The 22190-nt window shown below is 37.8% G+C and overlaps 1 protein-coding gene across 4 annotated transcripts in view; it reads left to right on the top strand.

Annotated features, from left to right (window-relative positions):
- Positions 1-3931: 3931 nt before the first annotated feature.
- The window catches only part of LOC115230820, a 329692-nt gene continuing 311433 nt past the window's right edge, over positions 3932-22190 (top strand). For 2 of the 4 annotated variants that reach the window (XM_029800954.2, XM_036499570.1), the window contains exon 1: positions 5402-6712. Coding sequence is in view for 1 of the 4 variants with exons in the window: in XM_029800948.2 (XP_029656808.1) it covers positions 6590-6712 (123 nt within the window). In the remaining 3 variants the exon portion in view is untranslated. Of the gene's footprint in view, positions 4055-5400; positions 6713-22190 lie in introns of those variants that run through there. The other 2 variants (XM_036499562.1, XM_029800948.2) reach the window with 2 other exon arrangements.

The following is a 22190-nucleotide window of genomic DNA, read 5'->3' as shown; positions in this document are numbered from 1 at the left end:
AAGGGAACGAATAAGCGTATCTCTGACGTTTCGGACATTTGTCGTTCTTCTATGTGGTAAACACATAGAATAAAACACATTCATACATACATACATATCGTAGTCCTAGACGCAGTTCCTCTTGTTCTGCATGAAACATCGCGTGGTGAGAGATCTCCACCCAGTACTATCGCAAGCCCTATCATGAACCTGCTCCCAGACTAGCTCCATATCTGCAAGGCCCTGCATCTTTGCCTACACTTTTCTCGTTTCCACTGGAGAGAGGATCTAACTGATCTCTTCATGAACATACGTAGCAAGAAGCCGAACACATTCCGCCGTCTCAAAGTTAGAATTATTCTGTAGGTTAGGTAGCTCACCCTTTTCCACAACTTTTTCATTCACGATTTAGTCAAGTCAAATCTTTAGTACGTTATTAAGGCAACATCTGTGGAAGACAGCTTAAGTTTTCTACTGGTCTTCTTACATGTCTCGGAAGTATAAATCGGCGTCGATTTGCCAATGGATGTATTCAGGTGGAATATGGTGCTTTGGTTGATGGAATAATTGGCGCATACGGGTGCCAAGTACTGGAAGACAAGCAGCGGCTTTGCTGAGTCCCTTCACATCACTTTCCAAAATTCTATCTTTGGTAATGTTACTGCCCAGATTCTTGAACAAATCGACGATTTCCAGCACCTGGCCTTCGCTGCAGTGCATCAATTTCGTCTTTTCGTTGCTAATTTGAGCTCCTGTTACTGAGACTAATTATTATGTCTAGCAGGATTACTGTAGGCGTGGTTCTGAGGAATTTCACATCCTCGGTGAAGTCAAGGTCTACGAGTCATCCCTGTTCCATTTGATGTCGTATGCTGATTCTTCTTTCTTTAGACTTCTTCATTATCAAATTCACCACCAGCAGGAACAAAGAAAGAAAATGGGCAGTAGATATCCTTGTTATCATTTTTGGTTCTGACATAGCAATGTATATTTTGGCAAAGTGATTGCATAATGTTTATACAGCAGATAGGCACTCCATCTATATATATAAAATCCTCTGTGTGTGTTTCCTCTATGCACGGCCAAACCGCTGGATCAATCTGTACCAAATTTGGCATGAAGGTTTTTCATTAATCAGGGATGGTTCTGGGTGTGTGTGTGCGTCAAATTTTGGCCCTTGCTCATACATGGGGCCGTAGCCCCCTATACGACCCGTTTTTTTTTTTACAGCGGTATAATACGAAATTTGACTTGAAGGTTTTTCATTACTCGGGGAAGGTTGGGTGGGTGGGGTCAAATTTTGGCCCTTGCCCATATAGGGGGGCTGTCGCCCCCACCTCTACATATGACCCTTCCGAATTTTTTTTTTGCAGCGGTATAGTTTCACTTTTATTGTCTCACTTTTCTTTCACTAATTGTTTCACTTTCATTCTTACTCTGTGTGTGTGTGTGTGTATGTGTGTGTGTGTGTGTGTGTGTGTGTGTGTGCGCGTGTGTGTGCGTGTTTCCTCTATGCACGGCCAAACAGCTGGATCAATCAGAACCAAATTTGGGTGTCTGAAATTATGTCAGTTTTGTATTTTCGCTTTAAAGGTAAACAATTCTGAAATGCTTTTTAATTGTGATAATGAAACAAGAGGTTTAAAGAAAAAGAAACAGTAAGGTTTCTAAATAACAAAAGGCCTTCATACGGACACACTGTTATTTATACACTGTAGGATATCTTTCAATTTATAGGATAAACTTTATAAATTTTGAAGTTCAATATTCCCGTGGCATAATTTATTGATATCGACATGATTTATTCAAATAACTGTTCGTGGAATGGACCTAATAAAATTAGTTAGAGTACACTCGATATTTCATATTTAAATCTGATGTGACTATTTCTACAAAGTCCTACCTCAATTCGAAATCGAATCTACAATTTTCCCCTAGCCATATGGGATATTGTTCTGCACAGCCAAACCGCCGGATCAATCTGTACCAAATTTGGCATGAAGGTTTGCCATTACACGGGGAATGTTCGGGGGGGGGGTCACTATTTTTTTCCCCCCTTTTTTTCAAAACCAGAAATATGTTTTACATACCTGTCGTATACGTTGGTTTTGGTTTTTGCTTTGAAGCTAAACGATTCTGTTGGAAGAAAACACGATATTGAATACTTCTTCGTCATACGTCTACGACCACTACCTCTTTTTTTGTTTTGTTTTAAGTAAAGATAAACGCTTTTTAATTGTGATAATGAAACAAGGGGTTTAGTCCTTACCACCGAAATTCATTTCTCTTGGGAAATATAAGGGGGATGATGTTTTCATTTCACGGATTCCATTAATCCCATCTGACCTCCCCTATGAATTTAAACAGCTCCAGTTCCCAGTGAAACTAAGTTTTTCTATATCCATAAACAAATTCCAAGCACAATCTCTCAATGTTGTTGGACTTAAACTTGCTTCTCTCGTGGGCAATTATATGTAGGATGTTCGCGAGCTGGAAGTCCCAAAACTCTTTCTCTTTGCACACCAATTAAAGGACACACTGAAAACATTGTATATTTAGAAATTCTACAAAATTAAACTATGATTGATTTCGGGATTTGTTTTAATAACTTTGTTTATACTCACGTCATCTGATAGAATTTTTCTGAAAATATCTTTTTTTATCAGAATAAATATATTTATTTCCTTTAGCATTCTTTAAACTTCCGATAACGCCGGGTACTTAAGATAGCCTCCTATAGAGCTTCCTTGCGCAAGCTGCTAAGGGGCTTCTTGGCATCGATGAAACTGTCCACAAACGGCTGCTAGGACTCACAAAAGCTCAATGATGTTTCATAACGTGATTATTTCACAGATCACCATCTGTTTGTGAACCTCACTTATTCTTCGCGTAAATGTTTATCGAGCGCCTCTTTTAAGGTAAAGGGGACACTGCAGAATATTTTATATTTATGTCTTGCTTTGGATTTTCAATTTACTGGACGAATTATAGGAAGGTCGTCGCAACATACAGTGTGTGTTGGGTATTTAAAATTCAGGTCGAGTGGTCAAATCCAGGTCTAAATTTTTTTTTAACAGAAACAGAAGAATCGATCCAAGTACATAACTGGTACTTTATCGATCGACTCGACTCCGAAAGGAACAACAGCAAAATAGACCCCAACAGTATTTGAACTCAGAGCATAGAGAGCCAGAACAGTTACCGATTAGCAATCTATACAACGCCCTAACGACTCTGCAAATCGTCTGTCTGTCTCCCTGTCTCATTGTCTGTCTGCGTCTCTCTCTCTCCTCTCCTTCAACGCGCGCGCGCACACACACACACACTTATACATAAGGCAGGCCAATTGACCGATCTTGTAAGAGCTTCAGATACACAACTTTAAGGTAATTGTTCCAGCTCTCGGATCTTTTCGGTTTGAACGGCAGTTTTTTCTAGCGGTGTCATATGAAATTGTCACCCATAATTATGACCCTAGTATCGATCTATTGCATTTCAATCTGTTTTAGGGTTAGGGTGGGAGGAAGGGTATATTTTTTTCTTCACAAATGTAAATAAACCCAATCTGTTTCTTAAACGAGGGACATATTCATACGGCACAGAATGTTTTTTTTAACTCAATAGACGTCAGTGATTGGTTGAAATTGCAGAAATTGAAGAAAAAACAGCAACAAATATCTTACAAACCATAGAATTTTCTCAATAAAGCCAAGAGAAAAAGGTGTTTAATAAACACATTCTACCAGTATACAAAGTTTAAAAGTGTTTAGTTACGTGGAAATTATTTTAAAAAACTGCCGGTCAAACCGAAAAGATCCCAGCTCTCTGCACCCAGACGTCAACCTTACGATTCATCCTCTCCGGGTTGATAAATAAAGTATCAGTCTTATAGTAAGGTAGTCTCTTCCCTTTCGCTCATTCTTTATTCTCTCCCCACCCCGTCTCTCTTTCTCAAAGAAGTCGACAGTGGTCGATCAAGGAGAAGGGTGGATTCCGCCGGATTTACAAATGCCCAAGACACGCCGTAAATCACGACGGCGTCCCTATGATTCCACTAAGAAGTTGAAGGCCCAAGGTAAGGCTTTATATATATATATATATATATGCAAGGGATGAAATGTTTTAGGTAGTTTACATGTAATAAATGTAAAGGATAGTGACTAAAAGATAGTAATTTTATTTAGTATCATCGAAGTTTCGTTAAATGTGTAATCACACGTGTGTGTATATGCATGCATATATGCATAGCTTTAATAAAAAAAGTGTATATATATATTCTCTTTCATACTTTTACTTGTTTCAGGCATTTGACTGCGGCCATGCTGGAGCACCGCCTTTAGGACGTATTCTTTGTAAGCCTAGTACTTATTCTATCGTATTTTTTTACCGAACCGCTAAGTTACGGACCTAAACACACCAGCATCAGTTGTCAAACGACGTTAGGGGGCAAACACATATACACAAACATATACATATATACGACGGGCTTCTTTCAGTTTCCGTCTACCAAATCCACTCACAAGGCTTTGGTCGGCCCGGAGCTATAGTAGAAGCCACTTGCCCAAGGTGCCACGCAGTGGGACTGAACCCAGAATCATATGGTTGGTATATATATATAGAACAGAAATAACGATATATATATAGGCGCAGTAGTAACTGTATGGTAAGAAGCTTGCTTCCCAACCACTTGGTTCCAGGTTCAGTCCCACTGCATGGCAGCTTGAGCAACTGTCTTCTGCTATAGCCTCGACCCAACCAAAACCTTGTGAGTGGATTTAGCAGATGGAAGCTGATAGAAGCCCGTTATATATATATATATATATATATATATATATATATATATATATATATATATATATGTGTGTGTGTGTCTGTGTTTGTCCCCCTCCATCGCTTGACAACCGATGTTAGTGTGTTTACATTCCTGCAAAAAGGACCAACAGAATAAGTACTAGACTTACAAAGAATAAGTCCTGGGGTCGATCTGTTCGACTAAAGGCGGTGCTCCAGCAAATGATTGAAACAACTAAAAGAATAAATGCATATTTTTTTTATACATAGCATATAATATATACATAGCATAAACATACATACAATATATACATATATATGTATATACTATGTATATATACATGTATGTATGTATGAATTAATTTAACATGAAAATGTGTAGTAAGTGTATGTGCAGATGTGCATGGTTATAGAACGAAGTAAAAAAAATACCCATGCATATGAAGTATTATTTCGTTATATTTCAGTGACGTTTGTACGTTCGTTAGTGCGTGTATATTAAATGTATGTTGATTTTATGTAAGTGAAGATTTGTGGGGAAAGCGGGTTGAAGATTAGAAATACAGAATGTGTATCAGAGAGAGAGAGAGAGAGAGAGAGAGAGAGAATGAGTGAACTCTAGTAGAAAGTGCATGATAAGATTGAGGAAGGATATTGTTGTAGCAGGTAGGATTGTGATGGTAAAAACATGTATTATCGCAGATAATACATTGAAGGGTGATGATGGTGCTACAGATGGTAATGATGACGACGGCGATGACCACGGAGAACTGACTTTAACTGTAAAAAAAATGCGTTATATATTTTTTCCTTCGCGCTGTTTGCTTTAATACAGGTATGTATTGTATAACCATCTGGACAGAACAATCATTCATTATGGTAGTGGACGAGTGACAACAGCAGGTTTCGCACATACGCACCTCTAATATATATATATATATATATATATCACGCATAAAGGAAGAGTCCTGTGGGACTAATAGCATTTAGTGAAGATCGCTGTCAAATGCAGGCCAGTCCAGGTTACAGAGCTTGTCCATACAGCAAGGTGTGTGCTAGCGATACACTAAGTTAGTTTTTGCCAGTTGAAGCACGGCTGTCAGTATCATCGTCAGCTTCTAATTTTCCCTTTCTGTTTTTCTCACACGAAAACGTATGACACACACATACGTCATTATTAAGTGAGTGAGTGAGAGAGAGAGAGCGACCTGCCTATCTGTTGTCACGGTTCAAGAGTCCAAGACATGCTTTTGCGAAGATGCCTTCGACATTTTCCACTTTCGCTCTAGTAAAGAAGCTGTGAATGACGCGAACGTGCTCGCCAATACTCTTATAGATATATATGTATATACCCACGCGCGCGCACACACACACACACATACATTGATACATACATGCTGACCACTAATCTACACGGACGAGTACATGTCTACGCACAACACCGTTCCAAGTCTGTATCACCATTAAAGTAGTCGTTTTCCTGCTTGAATATATCCATCTTCTGTCGCTCAAGCTTTGTCGAAGACAAATCTACTTTACGTATGTGCACAGCGTACAGCAAACACGTTTTTTTTTTATATGTGCACAGCAACCTGGGTGCCGACGGAAGCTTATACCTAAAACCCAGAAAGCGGCGGTGTTATGACGGAAACATACTAGGGTACATTCACATAGCAGCAGTGTGTGAAATTTGACAAACATGAGAAGATATGTATTCGTAAAATACTATTTAGCGACAAAACAGAATAACAAAGGATGAATGAAAAACAATTTTGGCATGTAGACATTGAAGATGCTTTTTTAACTTCACATTGCATCAATGTTGCCGTTTGGTGGTGGTCAACAACCACAGAGGTCAGTCATTCGTCCGGACATGGTGTGGATTGTGTCGGTGGGAAGTAGACCAGATTCGAACTGTGGACAGATTCCACAAAATCCAGAGGTAAGATGATGGTTCTTTACCAACTTAGTTGTGATGGCCAGTAATTTGTGATGTGATTATTTTAGTATTTTGCTGTCGCTACAACACATAACGGTTATTTCTGGAAATAATTATAGTAATAATATATAACTACATCGGTTATCAACACCTCTTTCACTATCATTATATCGCGTCTGCTGCGTTTCATCCTGATCATGTGTGTGTGTGTGTGTATTAAGTATACTTTTTAGTATTTTGTATTCGACAGAAAGTTATAGAAGTAGCTCAAGGACCGAGAGTTTCGTGTATGGCACTTATCAAAAAGTATATTTATATACAAATATGTATGTGCGTTTGTTCCACCAAACGTCTCGCACACACACACACACACACTCTCACTCTCTGTATGTGTGTATATATTTATTTATATATATATATATATATATATATATATATATATATATGGAGAGAGAGAGAGATATAGAGATAATTGCTCGTACGACTCTGTTTAATAACATAATAATAAACATTTATTTCCGAGATAGCAACATCTTATAGTCGATGCGAATTCAACCGGCATCTCGTTGCCTTCTTTTGATCAGGAAGGACAGGTAGTTTTCCTCTCTCTGGTGGCTATGGTGAAAGAAGTTGCGCGTGGACACGACTGAAAGGGCTGACTTCGGGCACTTCCTCTTCGGCCAAACTCACGTTTACTTTTTGAAAATTTAACACATGGAGAAGAAAATGGTTGTGGAAAAGGAGATACTGCCTCTTCAGTAAATATTTTCATGTGTCGGCTCGATTTACAATCATAATCCAGACTCTGGGCCCGCTCTCATCATATGCTTTGTAGGCCGAAGAAAACAGCTGAAAGAACGCATTTACCCTTAGTAATCGTTGACCTGTGGGATTTTTCCATTAGTCCCAGGTAGTGGTCTACGTCATGGGATATTGCCATATTTTGCTATTAATTCCATTTTACAACTTGTCCTCTTAATGTACCCAATCTATCAATTTCGAGACATTAATAAATAATCGATATTATTAACTTTAATAATAATAATAATTTTTAAAAAAATTAACCCAAGTCAGCTATGATCATCCTGTCTTATTCAGTTATTATGTAACCCTAATCCTCTGTGTTATCCAATGTAGTCTTAAATATCATCTTGTATAAGACGGATGAAGTAAGGCTGCTATTTCTAGCAGATCGAGCAATCACGCAAACGCTACTTAATTTGACCAAGTCACGTTGTTTAACCCCGGTCAAATCTGGTTAAGCAAACCTATGAGCAAAAGTATTCCAGCCACTGCCATTTCCTCTTGATTTTAGATACAATACATGTAAGACCACATTATCTAATGCCTTAATGATATAAGATAGTAGGGTGTGATTTCAGAAAGATTTGGCAGCTATTTCTAGCAGATCAAGCGATCACTTTACGTATTATCGCTTATAGGGACTTCAGTTATTACTACATTCAACTTGTAGTTGACAATTCACAGTTGGTATGAAATACGTTTTTCACAGCCTCAAATCCCCCTCTCATTCCACGTGTATTTTCTTGGCTTTCTTTTCTTCTTTGGTGGTATGATCTACTTGGAAATCCTTGTTTTGTTCAACTTGGGGTTTTACATCGCTTGGTCTTACATAGCCAGCTGGCCGTTGGTCTGCCTTTGGGAGTTCATTCTGTTGCAAAGTAATTGGGCCTTAGGATAACTTCCTTTCCGTGTCAGCAGCCGTGAAAGGATCATGGGCGGTGCCCTCATCTGAACAAGCTTTTGTACACACACACACACATGCCCACTTTTTCAACTTTCTATAACTTTCTTTTTGACATTTTTCTGATTTTTTTTCTTTCACATGTATGTTTTAAACACCGGAGATTATGATTATGCAAAATAAAACTTTTGACAAAGCCAATTATTTGGCAGAATTTCATTTCGGAATTGATCATTTTTACAGAGATGTTGCAGAACCGTAATCTCCGTTGTTTAAAACATACAAATCCGAAGAAGATATTGCAGATTTTGGCAAAATAGATAATTTCCGACTCTATTCTATATGAATCTCTCTCTCTCTCTCTCTCTCTCTCTCTCTCTCTCTCTATATATATATATATAATATATATATATATATATATATATATATATATATATATATGGAAATGTGTTTTTCAAAATCAATAGGCTCTGGATTTACTTTCTCATTGATAATGCTGTTGTTGTTTAAGCCCTAGATGAACCTGATCGAATTGTCTTATTATCACAAACATTTCAACTGTGGCGATTCTACCGATTTAGGAATACTTAGGGACCCCATTGTCTACGTCACCCCTTTTCCTAGACGGCGGTGTGTGATTTGAAGGGGGTTTAGCTGCTATTTCTAGCAATTCGGGCAACCTCGTTCATGCTCCCTCGATGGCTTTCCTTGATATAGCCGATCGAGCAGATGTATGACGAAAGGTATTCCAGCTGTGCTCATCCTATCTTTTTGTATATTTAACTTTAACTGTATTCTTCCATTTAAAAAAACTGTAGCGGGGTGGAATGAGATTTGATTGCTATTTCTAGCAGATCGAACGGGTTGTTAGTAATAGTCACAATATGAGAGTGTTGTGTATATTAAACTTCAGAGATATTGTAATTTGTATAAGATATCAGTTGAATAGGGAGGTTAGTTTTTATGATATGGAGTTTGTTATGTAACTTACGAGAGAGTTCAAATCCCACCTAGATGAGTTCTGAAATATTTTAAGGTTAACTCAATCATAAATGTCTATTAGCTACCAAAAGATGACAAAACTAAAATTAATGATTTATAAGATTTGCGTATAAAACCCGCGGAGGAAATTTTACACACGAGAATAAAAGAAAAATATGCTTTTCAAATAAATAAATAAATAAATAAATAAAATAATGAAATTAAGAAGGCTAAAATTAACAGTTGTTGAGTTGTTCTTAAATAATTTATCGGAAACTGGAAAATGTAAAATTTTGCAACCTGTTTTGCCTACGAAACCTAAAACCTGACCTCGTAGACAAAACTTAATGCCTACTAACTGCAAAATTAGGGGAAATTTTAGCTTCATTCATTTGCTAATCATGTTGTATCAGATAGCTTGGGTAGTTTCCTCTTTCTGCGATTGCCGCAGATACAAGGCAAATTTATTTGTTAGTCAAGGGGACTCCGTGTTATAAAACAAACCACAGGATCGTTCAAACTGTCTCTTAGAAAAATTCTTTAAACATGTTTTACGATGTTAAGAAGACTTTTACATTAGAAAAGTGAATGAAACCCAAAGTAAACGAATATATATATGTATGTGTGTGTGTGTGTGTGTGTTCAACACTAAATCGCATCTTCCGCTGATAATCTTGACAGATAAAATCTATTGATTTGTAAATTCCTGATCTGTAAGGCAATCACAATTCTTTCGCCTTATTGTCCTTGCCACTTTCGTCAATATTCCGGTTTTTCTCGAATGAAAATATCGACACATTAGTTCCTCTTTATTTAGAATGTTGGTTGGAAGTAGCAGCCTCTGGGAACTGATGTCTATCTAACCCATGTGAAAATAGATGAGCTGGGGAGTCGAGATTAAACACCTTATTTTCTTCTTATATTTCACTATTCTTTACTCCTCGAGTGCGTTCTCTTTTTCATTCCTTTTTTTTTCTTCTATCCCCACAATTCTCTCTCTCCTCTCCCTTCTCACATGTCTCACCCTCTCACTTTTTCTCTCGATTTTTCTTACTTCTTTCATTCTCTCTCTTTATACGCGTAGGTTCACGCGCCTGTGTGCGCGTGCACAAGTCTTTAAAGTTAATTTCTCACAAGGTCTTGAGAGAGGGCGTAGTCGATTCGGGGGACCTCAGAACGTAAGGGGCTTCAAATATTGATACTTGAATGGTGGTGAAAACAGATTTATAAGGATAAAAACACAAAACGGAAATAAAATCACCTAAAAAAAAAGCGATACAAACATATCAGTTTTGGTCGTGGGGTAGAGCGCAGGAAAAATATCACATTTCAGCCACAGGGAAAAGAGCATATTTCAAATAATGGTAGCTAAACAAATATTTTAAGTTGCTTATTCACTGACTACACGATTGGTATGCTATGACAACACAAATTATATAATAGCGTTTCTTTAAACTCTAACTTCTGAAGGAGTCATCGGGGATGTCGTTAAGACGTACGGCGTGTCTAAGAATTAGACGGAGCCCATCCCTCTCCAAGTCTCACCACAGCTGACTTCTTATAGAGGGAGGGAGGGAGAGAGAGAGAGAATCGATCATACTACTGGGCTGATACTTAATAATTTTCGAAAGGATGAAAATTGATCTGTGTGGTATTTGAACTCGGCATACAGAGAGTATGTATGAATACCATAAGGTAATCAATCAGATACTCTTTTGGGAAAAGAAAAAACTCCTCAAATTTGTCATCTATTCTGTGATTTTCTCATATATATATATATATAATATGTGTGTGCGCGTGTGTGTGTGTAACTGCACGTGGATTATTGACGATGTTTCCTTATTTTTCCTTTTTTCTCTTTGGACTTAACCTGTTTCGTATGAAGAGCTATGCTCGAAACGTTAACAACTCTCTCTCTTCACAGACCATCAAATTAATATTTTTTTATGCACGTCTCCACGTTCGTTTCTTTCTTTTTTTTTAATTGTTTGTTTGAATATATATATATATATGTTGATCTCAAATTTTGGCACAAGACCAGCAATTTTGGAGGAGGAGATAGCTGATTACGTTGACCTCATACTCAAGTTGTACATATTTTATCGACCCCACAAGGTTGAAAGACAAAGTTAACCTTGGTGGAATTTGAAATCAGAACATAAAGTTAGTCAAAATGCCACTAAGCATTTTTCCAAACGTACAAACAGTTCTGCCACCTTACTGCCTTTATACACACACATTTTTTTATATATATATGTATATATATATATATATAGAGAGAGAGAGAGGGAGAGATACATATATATATATATATGCATCCACATATGTATGTATACATAGATATATATATACATACATATATACATGCATGCATATATATGTATATATATATATATATATATATATATATATATATATATATATATATACACACATATACATACATACCTATGTATCATCATCATCGTTTAACGTCTGTTTTCCGTGCTAGCATGGGTTGGAGGTTTTGACCGGAGTCAAGGAAGCCAGGAGTCTGCACCAGGCTCCAGTCTGATCTGGCAGTGTTTCTACGACTGGATGTCCTTCCTAACACCAGTGTGTATGTGTGTATTAATAGTGCTTGAAGCTGAAAGGCTTAACAAACTATTATACTGAGTTTCATGTTATTGATCACCAGATGAGACTGATGATTGGTTACATGAAATGAGTTGAATAATTCAATTTCTTCTATAATAAACAACATCAACAGTAGAAATTATGCCAGTGGAAAATCAACCCTGAGTCTTTCTCAGACCTATCAAAAGCAGAGCAACTTTAGCAGTGTCTAGATGATGAACTGTCATCCAGTAATTACCATACCATTTAAAATACATAGTGCACTCTAAAGACTGGCATCTCTGCAGCTTGTCAGGAGTTTCTGAATTTCATGGCAAGAGAACACTGTCACTGGTTTGATAAAATCAACACCCAAATAAGAAGTTGATTGACAGAAAGAGAGCAGCTCGTCATGCTTACCAAAATAACAAAAGCTTGTCAGCAAGCACAGGCCGCAATCCTGAAATAAACATGTGCTATGTAAAACGATTGATAGTAAGTGAAATCACTTGAAATTCAGAAATAGTTTGACATAAGCAGGTTTTTCAGTATAACTAAAGTGACTTTTGGCCCAAGTTCAAGTCCTACATCTGATGAATTGCAAAATGGTACAAATATTAGGGAGGATAATGTATAGGGTATTTGGGGTAAATTTGATGATCTCTTTACAAGAACTGCTTGATGTATTAGTGAACAGTCAGTGGTGTTGGAGAACATAAAGATTGAAGTTGTAGTTGAGAAAAAGTTCGATGACTGGAAGCCATCTGAATATTAGTAATAGTTGCTTGTATCATGATGATTCATGCTGGATATCAAAATGCTAACATTATGACTGCTGTTCAATACTCTGTGAACACTGTAAAGGTTGTAAGACATGACATGGACAGCTGCAATGAAGACTATGAAGCCATGGCCAGCAGAAAGTGACACAGCAGGCATCTTGACTGTGTTCATCATCATTATCATCATCATCGTTTGACATCTGCTTTCCATGCTACTATGGGTTGGATGATTTGACTGAGGACTGGCGAACCAGATGGCTGCACTAGGCTCCAATCTGATCTGGCAGAGTTTCTACAGCTGGATGCCCTTCCTAACGCCAACCACTCCATGAGTGTAGTTGGTGCTTTTATGTGCCACCGGCATGAGGGCTGGTCAGGTGGTACTGGCAACAGCCTTGCTCAAATGGTGTTTTTTACATCCCACTTGCACAGGGGCCAGTCCAGCACCAGACAACGACCTCACTCGAAAGGTTTTTCACGTGCCACTGGCACGGAAGCCTGTCAGCTGCTCTGGCAACGATCACACTCAGATGGTGCTCTTAGCACTCCACTGGCACAGGTGCCAGTCATTGAATTTGATTTGATTTCGATTGGCTCAACAGGTCTTTGCAAACAGAGTTTAATGTCCAATGAAGGAAAGGTACGCATAAGTGGGCTGGTTACACCCCTGGCATAGGCCACAGGTTAAGGTCTCACTTGGCTTGCCAGATCTCACACTACATATTTCCAAAGGTTTCTGTCACAAGTCATTACCTCAGTGAGGCCTAATGTTCGAAGGTTGTGCTTCACCACTTCATCCCAGGTCTTCCTGGGTCTACCTCTTCCTCAGGTTCTCTCAACTACTAGGGTGTGGCACTTTTTCACAGAGCTCTCCTCATCCATTCTCGCCATATGACTATACCAGTGCAGTCGTCTCTCTTGCACACCACATCTGATGCTTCTTAGGTTCAACTTTTCTCTCAAGGTACTTACACTCTGTTGAGTCTACACACTGATATTACACATCCAGCAGAGCATACTGGCTTCATTCCTTGCAAGCTTACACATGTCCTCAGCAGTCACAGCCTATGTTTCACTGCCATGTAGCATGGCTCATATGTTGGAATCCATTCCCACATCTTTGAATGGGACCTTAAGCTCAATTCAGACTGTTATGTGAGGTTAGTAGAGACTGTAGTCAATCCCTGTCTGGAAAGAGTTGCTATTGGAAAGTCATATGTATGGCAGCAGGATCTGGCTTCTTGTCATATCTCTGTCTAGAGTCTGAAGTAGTTGTCAGGGAATTTCTATGACTTCACCGATCCCAATTTCTAGCCTCCTAATTCCCCCACTTGTAGTCCCATAGATTACTATGTATCGGGCACAGGTGAGAAAGATACCTACCACTCTACATGCAATACCAAAGCTGAGCTGGTAGCCAACATCAAGGTGGTGTTTGAAGATCTTCCAAGGGATACAGTGAGGAATGCATGTGTCAAGTTCTGTAGCTGTCTTGAGGCCGTAGTGGATGCTGAGGGCAGCTACTGTTACCTCGCAGCCATAATCTAGTTGATATTTTTTGATATTTTAAAAATACTTTAATTTTTGGATGGGATATTGTGTTGTTGTTTTTTTCATTTTGTGCAAAATGTCAAATTTAGGCTGAATACCCTGCAACTGGAAAAAACATTTGGAATCTGAATACCCTGCAACAAGGAAAAAACATTTGGAATCTTGATTAATTGTGTCTGTGCAGCCAATGTAAGATCTCTAGGTTATATCACACTAAAAGCCAATGATAAATAACTTCTGATATTGCTGGACTTCCACCACAAAAAAAAAATGTATATATAAAAATAAACAATCTGTTCCTGAAAATAAAATGGCACCCAGCTCTAATGGAATTCTGATTGAAATTTATCTATATCAATTGGAGAATATAGTATTAACAGTAAAGTTTCAGATATTGTTTTTGCTAATCTGAATGTGAAAGAGATATCAACTGAACTCAGATAAGGAACTGTTAGAACCATCTTCATGACAGAGACTCAGATTGTGCCTTCTAAATTGGAAACTTGTTACCTGCTGGAAAAATTTTGGCTTGAATCATTCTTGACCAACTTATTTATTCCACTATCAGAGACTTGCCTGTTTGAATCTCAAGCTAATTTTTGACACTTTTGATGTGATTTTCAGCATTTATCAGTTACAAGAGAAACTCTGCAAGCAACACATGCTTTCCTTTGACCTCAACCTGGCATTTGATTCCATAAATCAAAAACTGTAGAAAGTACAAGTAAAACTTGACTGTCCACAAAACCTCAACATAATCACATGACTCCTTTGTGATACCATGACAGCCAAATTGCAATGCCATCTTTCCACTAGAGATCAGTTTGAAATGCAAACAGGAATAAAGCTGGCATATGTATTTTGCAGCTATGCTCTTTTCCACTTTCCTCTCAGCCATGCTCAAGTTCACTATGGGCAAACTTACACCTGATGTCCATACTGCACAAATGCTGATGCATTCAATTCTGGCAGACTCCATGTCAGGACAAAATCTATAACTTAGGTAATTGAATTTCAATACATAGGCAGTGCCGCACTTAGTGTGAATTCAGTACAACAACTATGCTTACCATTATTTTCACTGATGAATATGAGAGCATGTTTCTAACTCTCAGCGTAAATGAAATAAAGATCTTGCATCAACCAGCATTCAACAAGTAAGTACCTAGGTACCTGTTGCAGTCATTTGAGTATATGGATTGATAGTGGAAAATATATAATACTTCCTGTTTTGGGGTTGTCATGTATTACAACCTGTACATATTGATGAGGCAACCCAGCACTGGATAAAATGTGCCAGGTCTATGAAGATGAGTATATGAAGATCATGACATGAGACAAACAGCTAAACTTATGGTGTGTAAGGCTGTTTTACTCACAATATATTTCTGAAATCTGAACAAATTATAGGCTACTAATCAATAAGCTGGAAGTATACCATCAGAGATGTCTGAGGAAAAACATGCACATTCATTTTCAGGAGTGACCGAAGAGTGTTAGTGTATTTGAGCAAGCCCAATATCTTCTGCATTGAAATCATGCTTTTGTAACTTTAACATTGAGGAGCTGGCCATGTCATGTAAATGGCAGATCATTTATTGTCCAAACAATTGTTTTCTATTTGATTGGAGGAAACCATATGTGAGAAGGACAAAGAAGAGTTTCTTTCAAAGACATGAAATAAATTTGAAATGTGGCATCATTGTATACAAGTGAAAATCATTGTCAATTAACCAACACAAGGAGAGATGCATCTACTCTGATGGCACTTTGATGCAACATGAACAAACATCTCAATGACAAATGGGATTATAGCCATATGAAGCCACAAACAGTGCCTTTTTATTTCTGTGAACCAACAAGAATCTGGTTCACAATGAACTTGTGGATCCTATATAGTTACATGGGCCTACATAGTTACATTCTCGTTCACAGTAGTTAAAATTTGGTGAAGAGCTTTCCTCAACTCCTAGAGGTTGCTGGTGATATATTATATAGAAAATATAACTGTCTCCTCTCAGTCTTTTTTTATGACTGATCTCTGCTCCTCAAAGCTGGCTAGTCTTGTACCTTCACTCCTCAGGTATCCTTGTCCCACTTACCTTTCTATCTCTGCACTCTTGATGCATTCAGCCTCCATTTCTTTCATACTAACCATTATGTCCAATCCTTCATCCCCAGAACATAATCTCCCTGGAATCTCTTCCTTGCTCATGTCTTTCCTGCTAGTGTTGACCGGTAACATATTTTACACAGTCACCAGTCTCAAAAGCCTTCAAGTGTCATGGGTTCTGCCCTTTTCTTTAAACTTAGAAAATAAAAAAGAAATGAGTTTCTTTTGATTTGTTGGTACAGAATGTACCTTAAATCTATCATCAACATTTCTTGATAAGCCTAGGAACATTGGAAGAAAGGGAGGAGCAGGAAACTATATCAGGCAGTTAAAAGAGAAGCAAGAGGTCAGGTATACTTTGCCAATGTTCTATGAGGAGAGAACCAGGCATTAGTCCACATTGCAAAACAATGTCTCAAATGTAACATTTTGGAAAAGTGTGTTTTGAAATGACAATGATGCACTTAACTTTCACCATTCCTGAAAAGAAAGAAGTTTGGAGATGATATTACAAGAGTTTGCTGAATTTAGAGTACACAGTGATGTCTAATCCAAACGACATCAACAGAGGGATCTACTTTTGACATATGTATGATTGAAAGCACAGTTAAAGAGATAAAAAGAAGAGAGCAGGTGGTTCATCAAGAATAGTCACTGAGATACTGAAAATATTTGATGAAGTAGAACATGCACTGTACACTTGCATAGTTAGTCAAGTAGCATAGAAGTATCATCATCATCATCATCATCTGCAACAAGGATGAAAGAAATTCTCCAGAAACAAACATCTGCATAAGTATCAAACCAAGATAGGAATGTAACGGAAAGAATATTAGCACAGTTTATTAGAAGAGAATCAGTTTAGATGAGATGTAATTTGGATTTCTGTGAAGACAGGATGCTACTGACGTTTTGCCCTTATCAAATGTTTGTGAAGTCATTTTGCCTCCTCATCCTTTGAAAATACAAAATAGAATTTGCATTCATAAAATTTATCTTTCTTCATCTTAGTTTTGGAGAAATGTAAAAAAAGTTTGATGTCATCTTAATTTTGTTAAAAACCAGTAATCAGTTCCACTTGCTTTTCAATTCTCATAACTTCCTGCTATGAAAAATACTGCCCTGGGCTATAACAGAGGAATTTAAGACAGACTGTCTGTATGAACTTTAATATGTCCATGACCTAGTTGTCACATCTTTGCTGAAAATTTGCTCAAGAAATTCTAAATATGAAAGGAAAACCGATATTTGAAACTTCAAAGTAAATTTAGCAAAGACATAAGTTTTAGTTAGCAGAAAAGAAGACAATAAGTGACCATACTTAATATGCAGAAAAAGAGTTGGTAAGAAATCTGTATGATGTTTTCAGTGTATGCTTTGGTGCACGAAAGGTGTGATAGAACTTGCAAACTAACTAGCAGAGAAAGAAACACTGCAAAGTAGTAGATGCATAGCTGCAATTAGCAGTAACTACAAGTCTGAAGTAAATTATTTCAGATGCTCAGAAGACTCACGAAAAGTAGTTGATACTGCCTCATACCACCATCCATCCATTTTCACCACCCACTATTCCTGGGAAGGTTGTTGGGGTAGAGTCCTCTGGCACTGCTTCCATGGGTCCTACCAAAAGCAACCATCATTACATTTTCTGGCTTGATTTCCGTGTGTGACCAGCTGAGATTCTTCTTGTCTTGTAACAGCATTCTCTTGGAAGGGGTTAAACCGGCTCCTATTGAGTTCACCATGGTTGTGAGTTCATAGGAGTTTCAAGGGATGATCAGAGTTCATGAAAACAGTTCCCATCTGTATTTGTAAGCCACCATACATGACCAGTGGCAGGTTGTTCTTGTGTTATGCCTTCTCGCTGCAGGATGCCCACAGGTGAAATCCAATACCATCAGGAACTAGACAGATTCTGGAACAGGTGCCACCTAGAATTCACCATTACCCTCCAGTTAGCCAGGTTGTGGCCCTGGCACTACTGGTGTCAGACCTGTCTGCCTTCAGTGGCTTGAAGCTTCTGACAGCATAGCTCTGACATTCACTCATTTAACCTTTCCACCACAATGAATCAAGGGTTGGACTTTGAGGAAGAACCAGCTGAGATAATAGATATTATCTAATCAGCTCAGTCCCTTAGGTATCCTGCCTACTGACTCGGTTTGAAGAATCCATCATGCAGTTCTTTCCTGCAATGTTCTAATCACATGCCACTTATCTAACTGACTTAAATGGCAATTGCAATACATGTTCTGAAGGCATAGCAGCCAGTGTTCAGGAGACATGCTTCATTATTCCATGATATGTGTAATGTTAGTGTATGGTGATCAATGAAACACAAATGAGAAGACAGAAAAACTGGATGTAAGAGGGTAGTTGTGTAATGTGTATGGCAGTTGATAGTTGAGTGAAGAAGTACCAAGCAATCTAAATGGAGAGAACCCTAGAACATGAGAAGGAATAATAGAAGTTAGTCTTATAATGCTGAATCTCAAAACGATGACCAGTGATTGTGACAAAAGGAGAGAAGGTATGATGGGGGGGGGATCCAACTGACTCAAGAAAACAATGGAAAACAGACATAAATAATGATGATGATATATGATATATTGTGTCCTAATCATTTAATGTCAGTTTTCCATGCTGGCATGGGTTGGACAGCTTGACAGCAGCTGGTAAGGCTGGGGGGCCATACCAAGCTCCATTGTCTGTTCTGGCATGGTTTCAATGGCTTGATGCCCTCCCTTAATGCCAGCCACTTTACAAAGTGTACTGGGTGCTTTTTATGTGGTACTGGCACCAGTACTTCTTAGGTGATACCAGCACCAGTGCTTTTTATGTGCCACAAACACCAATATCAATTCAATTGTAGTGGACAGGTCTTCTTGAGTGCAGCGATGCACCATATATCTCTATCCTTTGTCATCTCCCCTGCAAGACTCAGCATTCTGCGATCAGACTTCAGTACTTCATCCTATGTCTTCATGGATTCCACTCTTCCATGAGTTCCATCCATTTTAAGTGATTGGCAACTGTCAACATCCATATGCATCACATTATAAAACCAACACAGTCTTCTCTCTTGTACACTGCATCTAGTTCCTCTTATGCCTAACTTCTCTCTCAATACACTAGTGCTCTGTTGCACATGTATGCTGTCAGTGCACACCCAGTGGAGCATACTAGCTTCATTCCTCGCTAACCTTCACATGTTCTCTGCATTCAGGGCTGATGTCTCACTACCACACATCATACAATGTTCCTTTCACTTGAAGAGAGAGATCTTTGGTTGCCAAGAGGTAAAAGCTCTCTGGATTTTTTCCATCTTACTCTTGCTACTATGAGTTTTACCTGTGGCTACATGGGGTCTTCAGGTAAATTATGACTGAAATAATTATGGAGACATGACTATGTGGTTAGAGATTTGCTTCCCAACCATATGATTCTGGGTTTAGTCCCACTGTGGCCATGTATCCTCTACTATAGCACTGGTGTTATGAGTGCATTTGGTAGACAGGAACTGAAAGATGCCTGTTGTGTGTGTGCATATACCTATACATATATGGTTTATATGTATATATACATACATATGTTTTTATTCATATAGTTATGTATATATTTGTGTGTATATCTTTGTATTTGTGTTTGTCTCTCAACACTACTTGACAGCTAGTGCTGATTTATGTACCTGTAACTTAGTGGTTCAGCAAAAAGAGCCCAATAGAATAAGCACCAGACTTAGAAAAAAAAAAGAAATGTACTGGGATTGACTTGTCCAGCTCAACCCTTCAAAGTGGTGCCCTGGCATAGCTGCAGTCCAATGACTGAAACAAGTAAAAAATAATGATAAAAGATGTATTAAAAAAGTGAATAATTGGATGTACAACCATTTTAATGTCACTGATTCAGTGCTCACTTATTTGATATCAGATGTTTTCCCCCCTTCTCCTCCTCCTCCTCTGTTTTTATGTTTGAGGAGAGGGAAATTGTTTATGTCAGTTGTATTCAATTAATAGTTTATAATCTCTCTCTCTCTCTCTCTCTCTCCTCTCTCTCTCTCTCACTCTGCCTATCTGTATGTGTATTGTTGTCAAAAGTAGGCTGAATGTCCAGTCAACTGTGCCAAGTCATCAGTGTCCAAACAGCAGCACCAAATGTCTCATTCTGTATGTATGTGTTACAGAAAGACATAGTCCTCCAATCTATTGGATCCTGTCAAACTGTCCAACTCTGTCAAACTCTCTTCCACACTGACAGTGTGGAAATGACTGGCATGAAATGATGATGTATGTCCATCCCATAGTATACAAAAGTAGTTGTAAATATAGTACTGCTGCTGATTTGTGTGTTTGTGTGTTAGTTTGACTCCGGTACTTGACAGGCAGTCATTGACCTGGAAAGTAAGAGAAGGCATGCAGTTAAATATTATAAGATATTTTATGAAATGCTCTACTGATTCTGCTATCAAGAGATTAGTTTATATCAGAACAGAAATAGTTTTGTTCTTAGAGCAAAAATAGTTTTGTTCATTCTCTATATGATATGGAATGTCACTCATCATCATTATCACCACCATTATCATCTTTACATTCTCATTCCCATGCATGAGTTGGAGTGATGTCAACATACCTTGTTTCCAGTCATAGCTCTTTGTTATCTGCTTGATGCAGAAGTAGCAGACAGATTTGAAATTTCCTTCAAATCACCAATAATATCCCTATCTTATCTGCAGTATCACTAGATCATTTGCAGTATCAGCATATCATGTGGAGTATTGTCATATTATCTGAAATATCAGTGTATTATCTGGAATATTAGTATAGTGGAATATTGCCACTTCATCTGCAGTGTTGCCACTTCACCTGCAGTATCATTGGTTCATATGGAGTATTGTTATTTTGTCTGGAGTATCATCACTTTGTCTGTGGTATCATTAGTTCATCTGTGGTATTGTCAATTTAATTGGACTATCATTATTTCATCTGGAATATTGTTAATTTAGTTGTGATATCATTAATTTGTCAACAGTTGGGGTTCCCAACTATGAGGCTGTGAATCATTTGGTACCACAGGAAGAATAAATTTTTAAAATATTTTATTTCATTAACTATCACAATTTGCTGGTTGTTTTTGCATTGTATATGTATTATATGTGTAATAATTAAATTATATATTATGTACTTTATTGTGTTTTGTTATGTGTATGATTTTCTGATCTGTGGAAAAATTGTCTTGCATGAAACCAGTCCATGGTGCAAAAAAAAAAAAAAGATGGTTTGGGACTGTTGGATTATGGTGTCATTAGTGTCTGGAGTGTCACCAATTAATCTGAAAAAATCAGAAGATTATTAGATTTTTATTAATTTGAACCAATGACAGAGCTAGATACTTATTGAACTGATGTCAGTCTTCCTTCACCCCACTCATCAAAAGACAAACAAACAAATGTTCACATAATCTTTAAAGTAGAATCTGTATATTTGATGTTCTAAATATTAGGTTACTATCCAATAAAGGCAAGATGATCTTGGTAACAAAATGTTTAATAAATATTTAATTCTATCAGTTACCTTTATACTGAGTCACATCAAGCAGAGTTAGCTTGTAATACTGAAACAACAACAACAGCAGCAGAAATAATTTCTGATACTTTAGAAGAGAATTAGTAAAGAAGAGATATACTGAACTTAAAAATCTGTTCAAGTCTGTGTGTTTGAAGTTTTGTATCTGTTCTTTTACTGTCAAGTATTGGAT

The sequence above is a fragment of the Octopus sinensis genome, linkage group LG2, assembly GCF_006345805.1.
Source record: "Octopus sinensis linkage group LG2, ASM634580v1, whole genome shotgun sequence".
Taxonomy (NCBI): Eukaryota; Metazoa; Mollusca; class Cephalopoda; order Octopoda; family Octopodidae; genus Octopus; species Octopus sinensis.
This window is presented reverse-complemented; position numbering and strand designations above follow the sequence as displayed.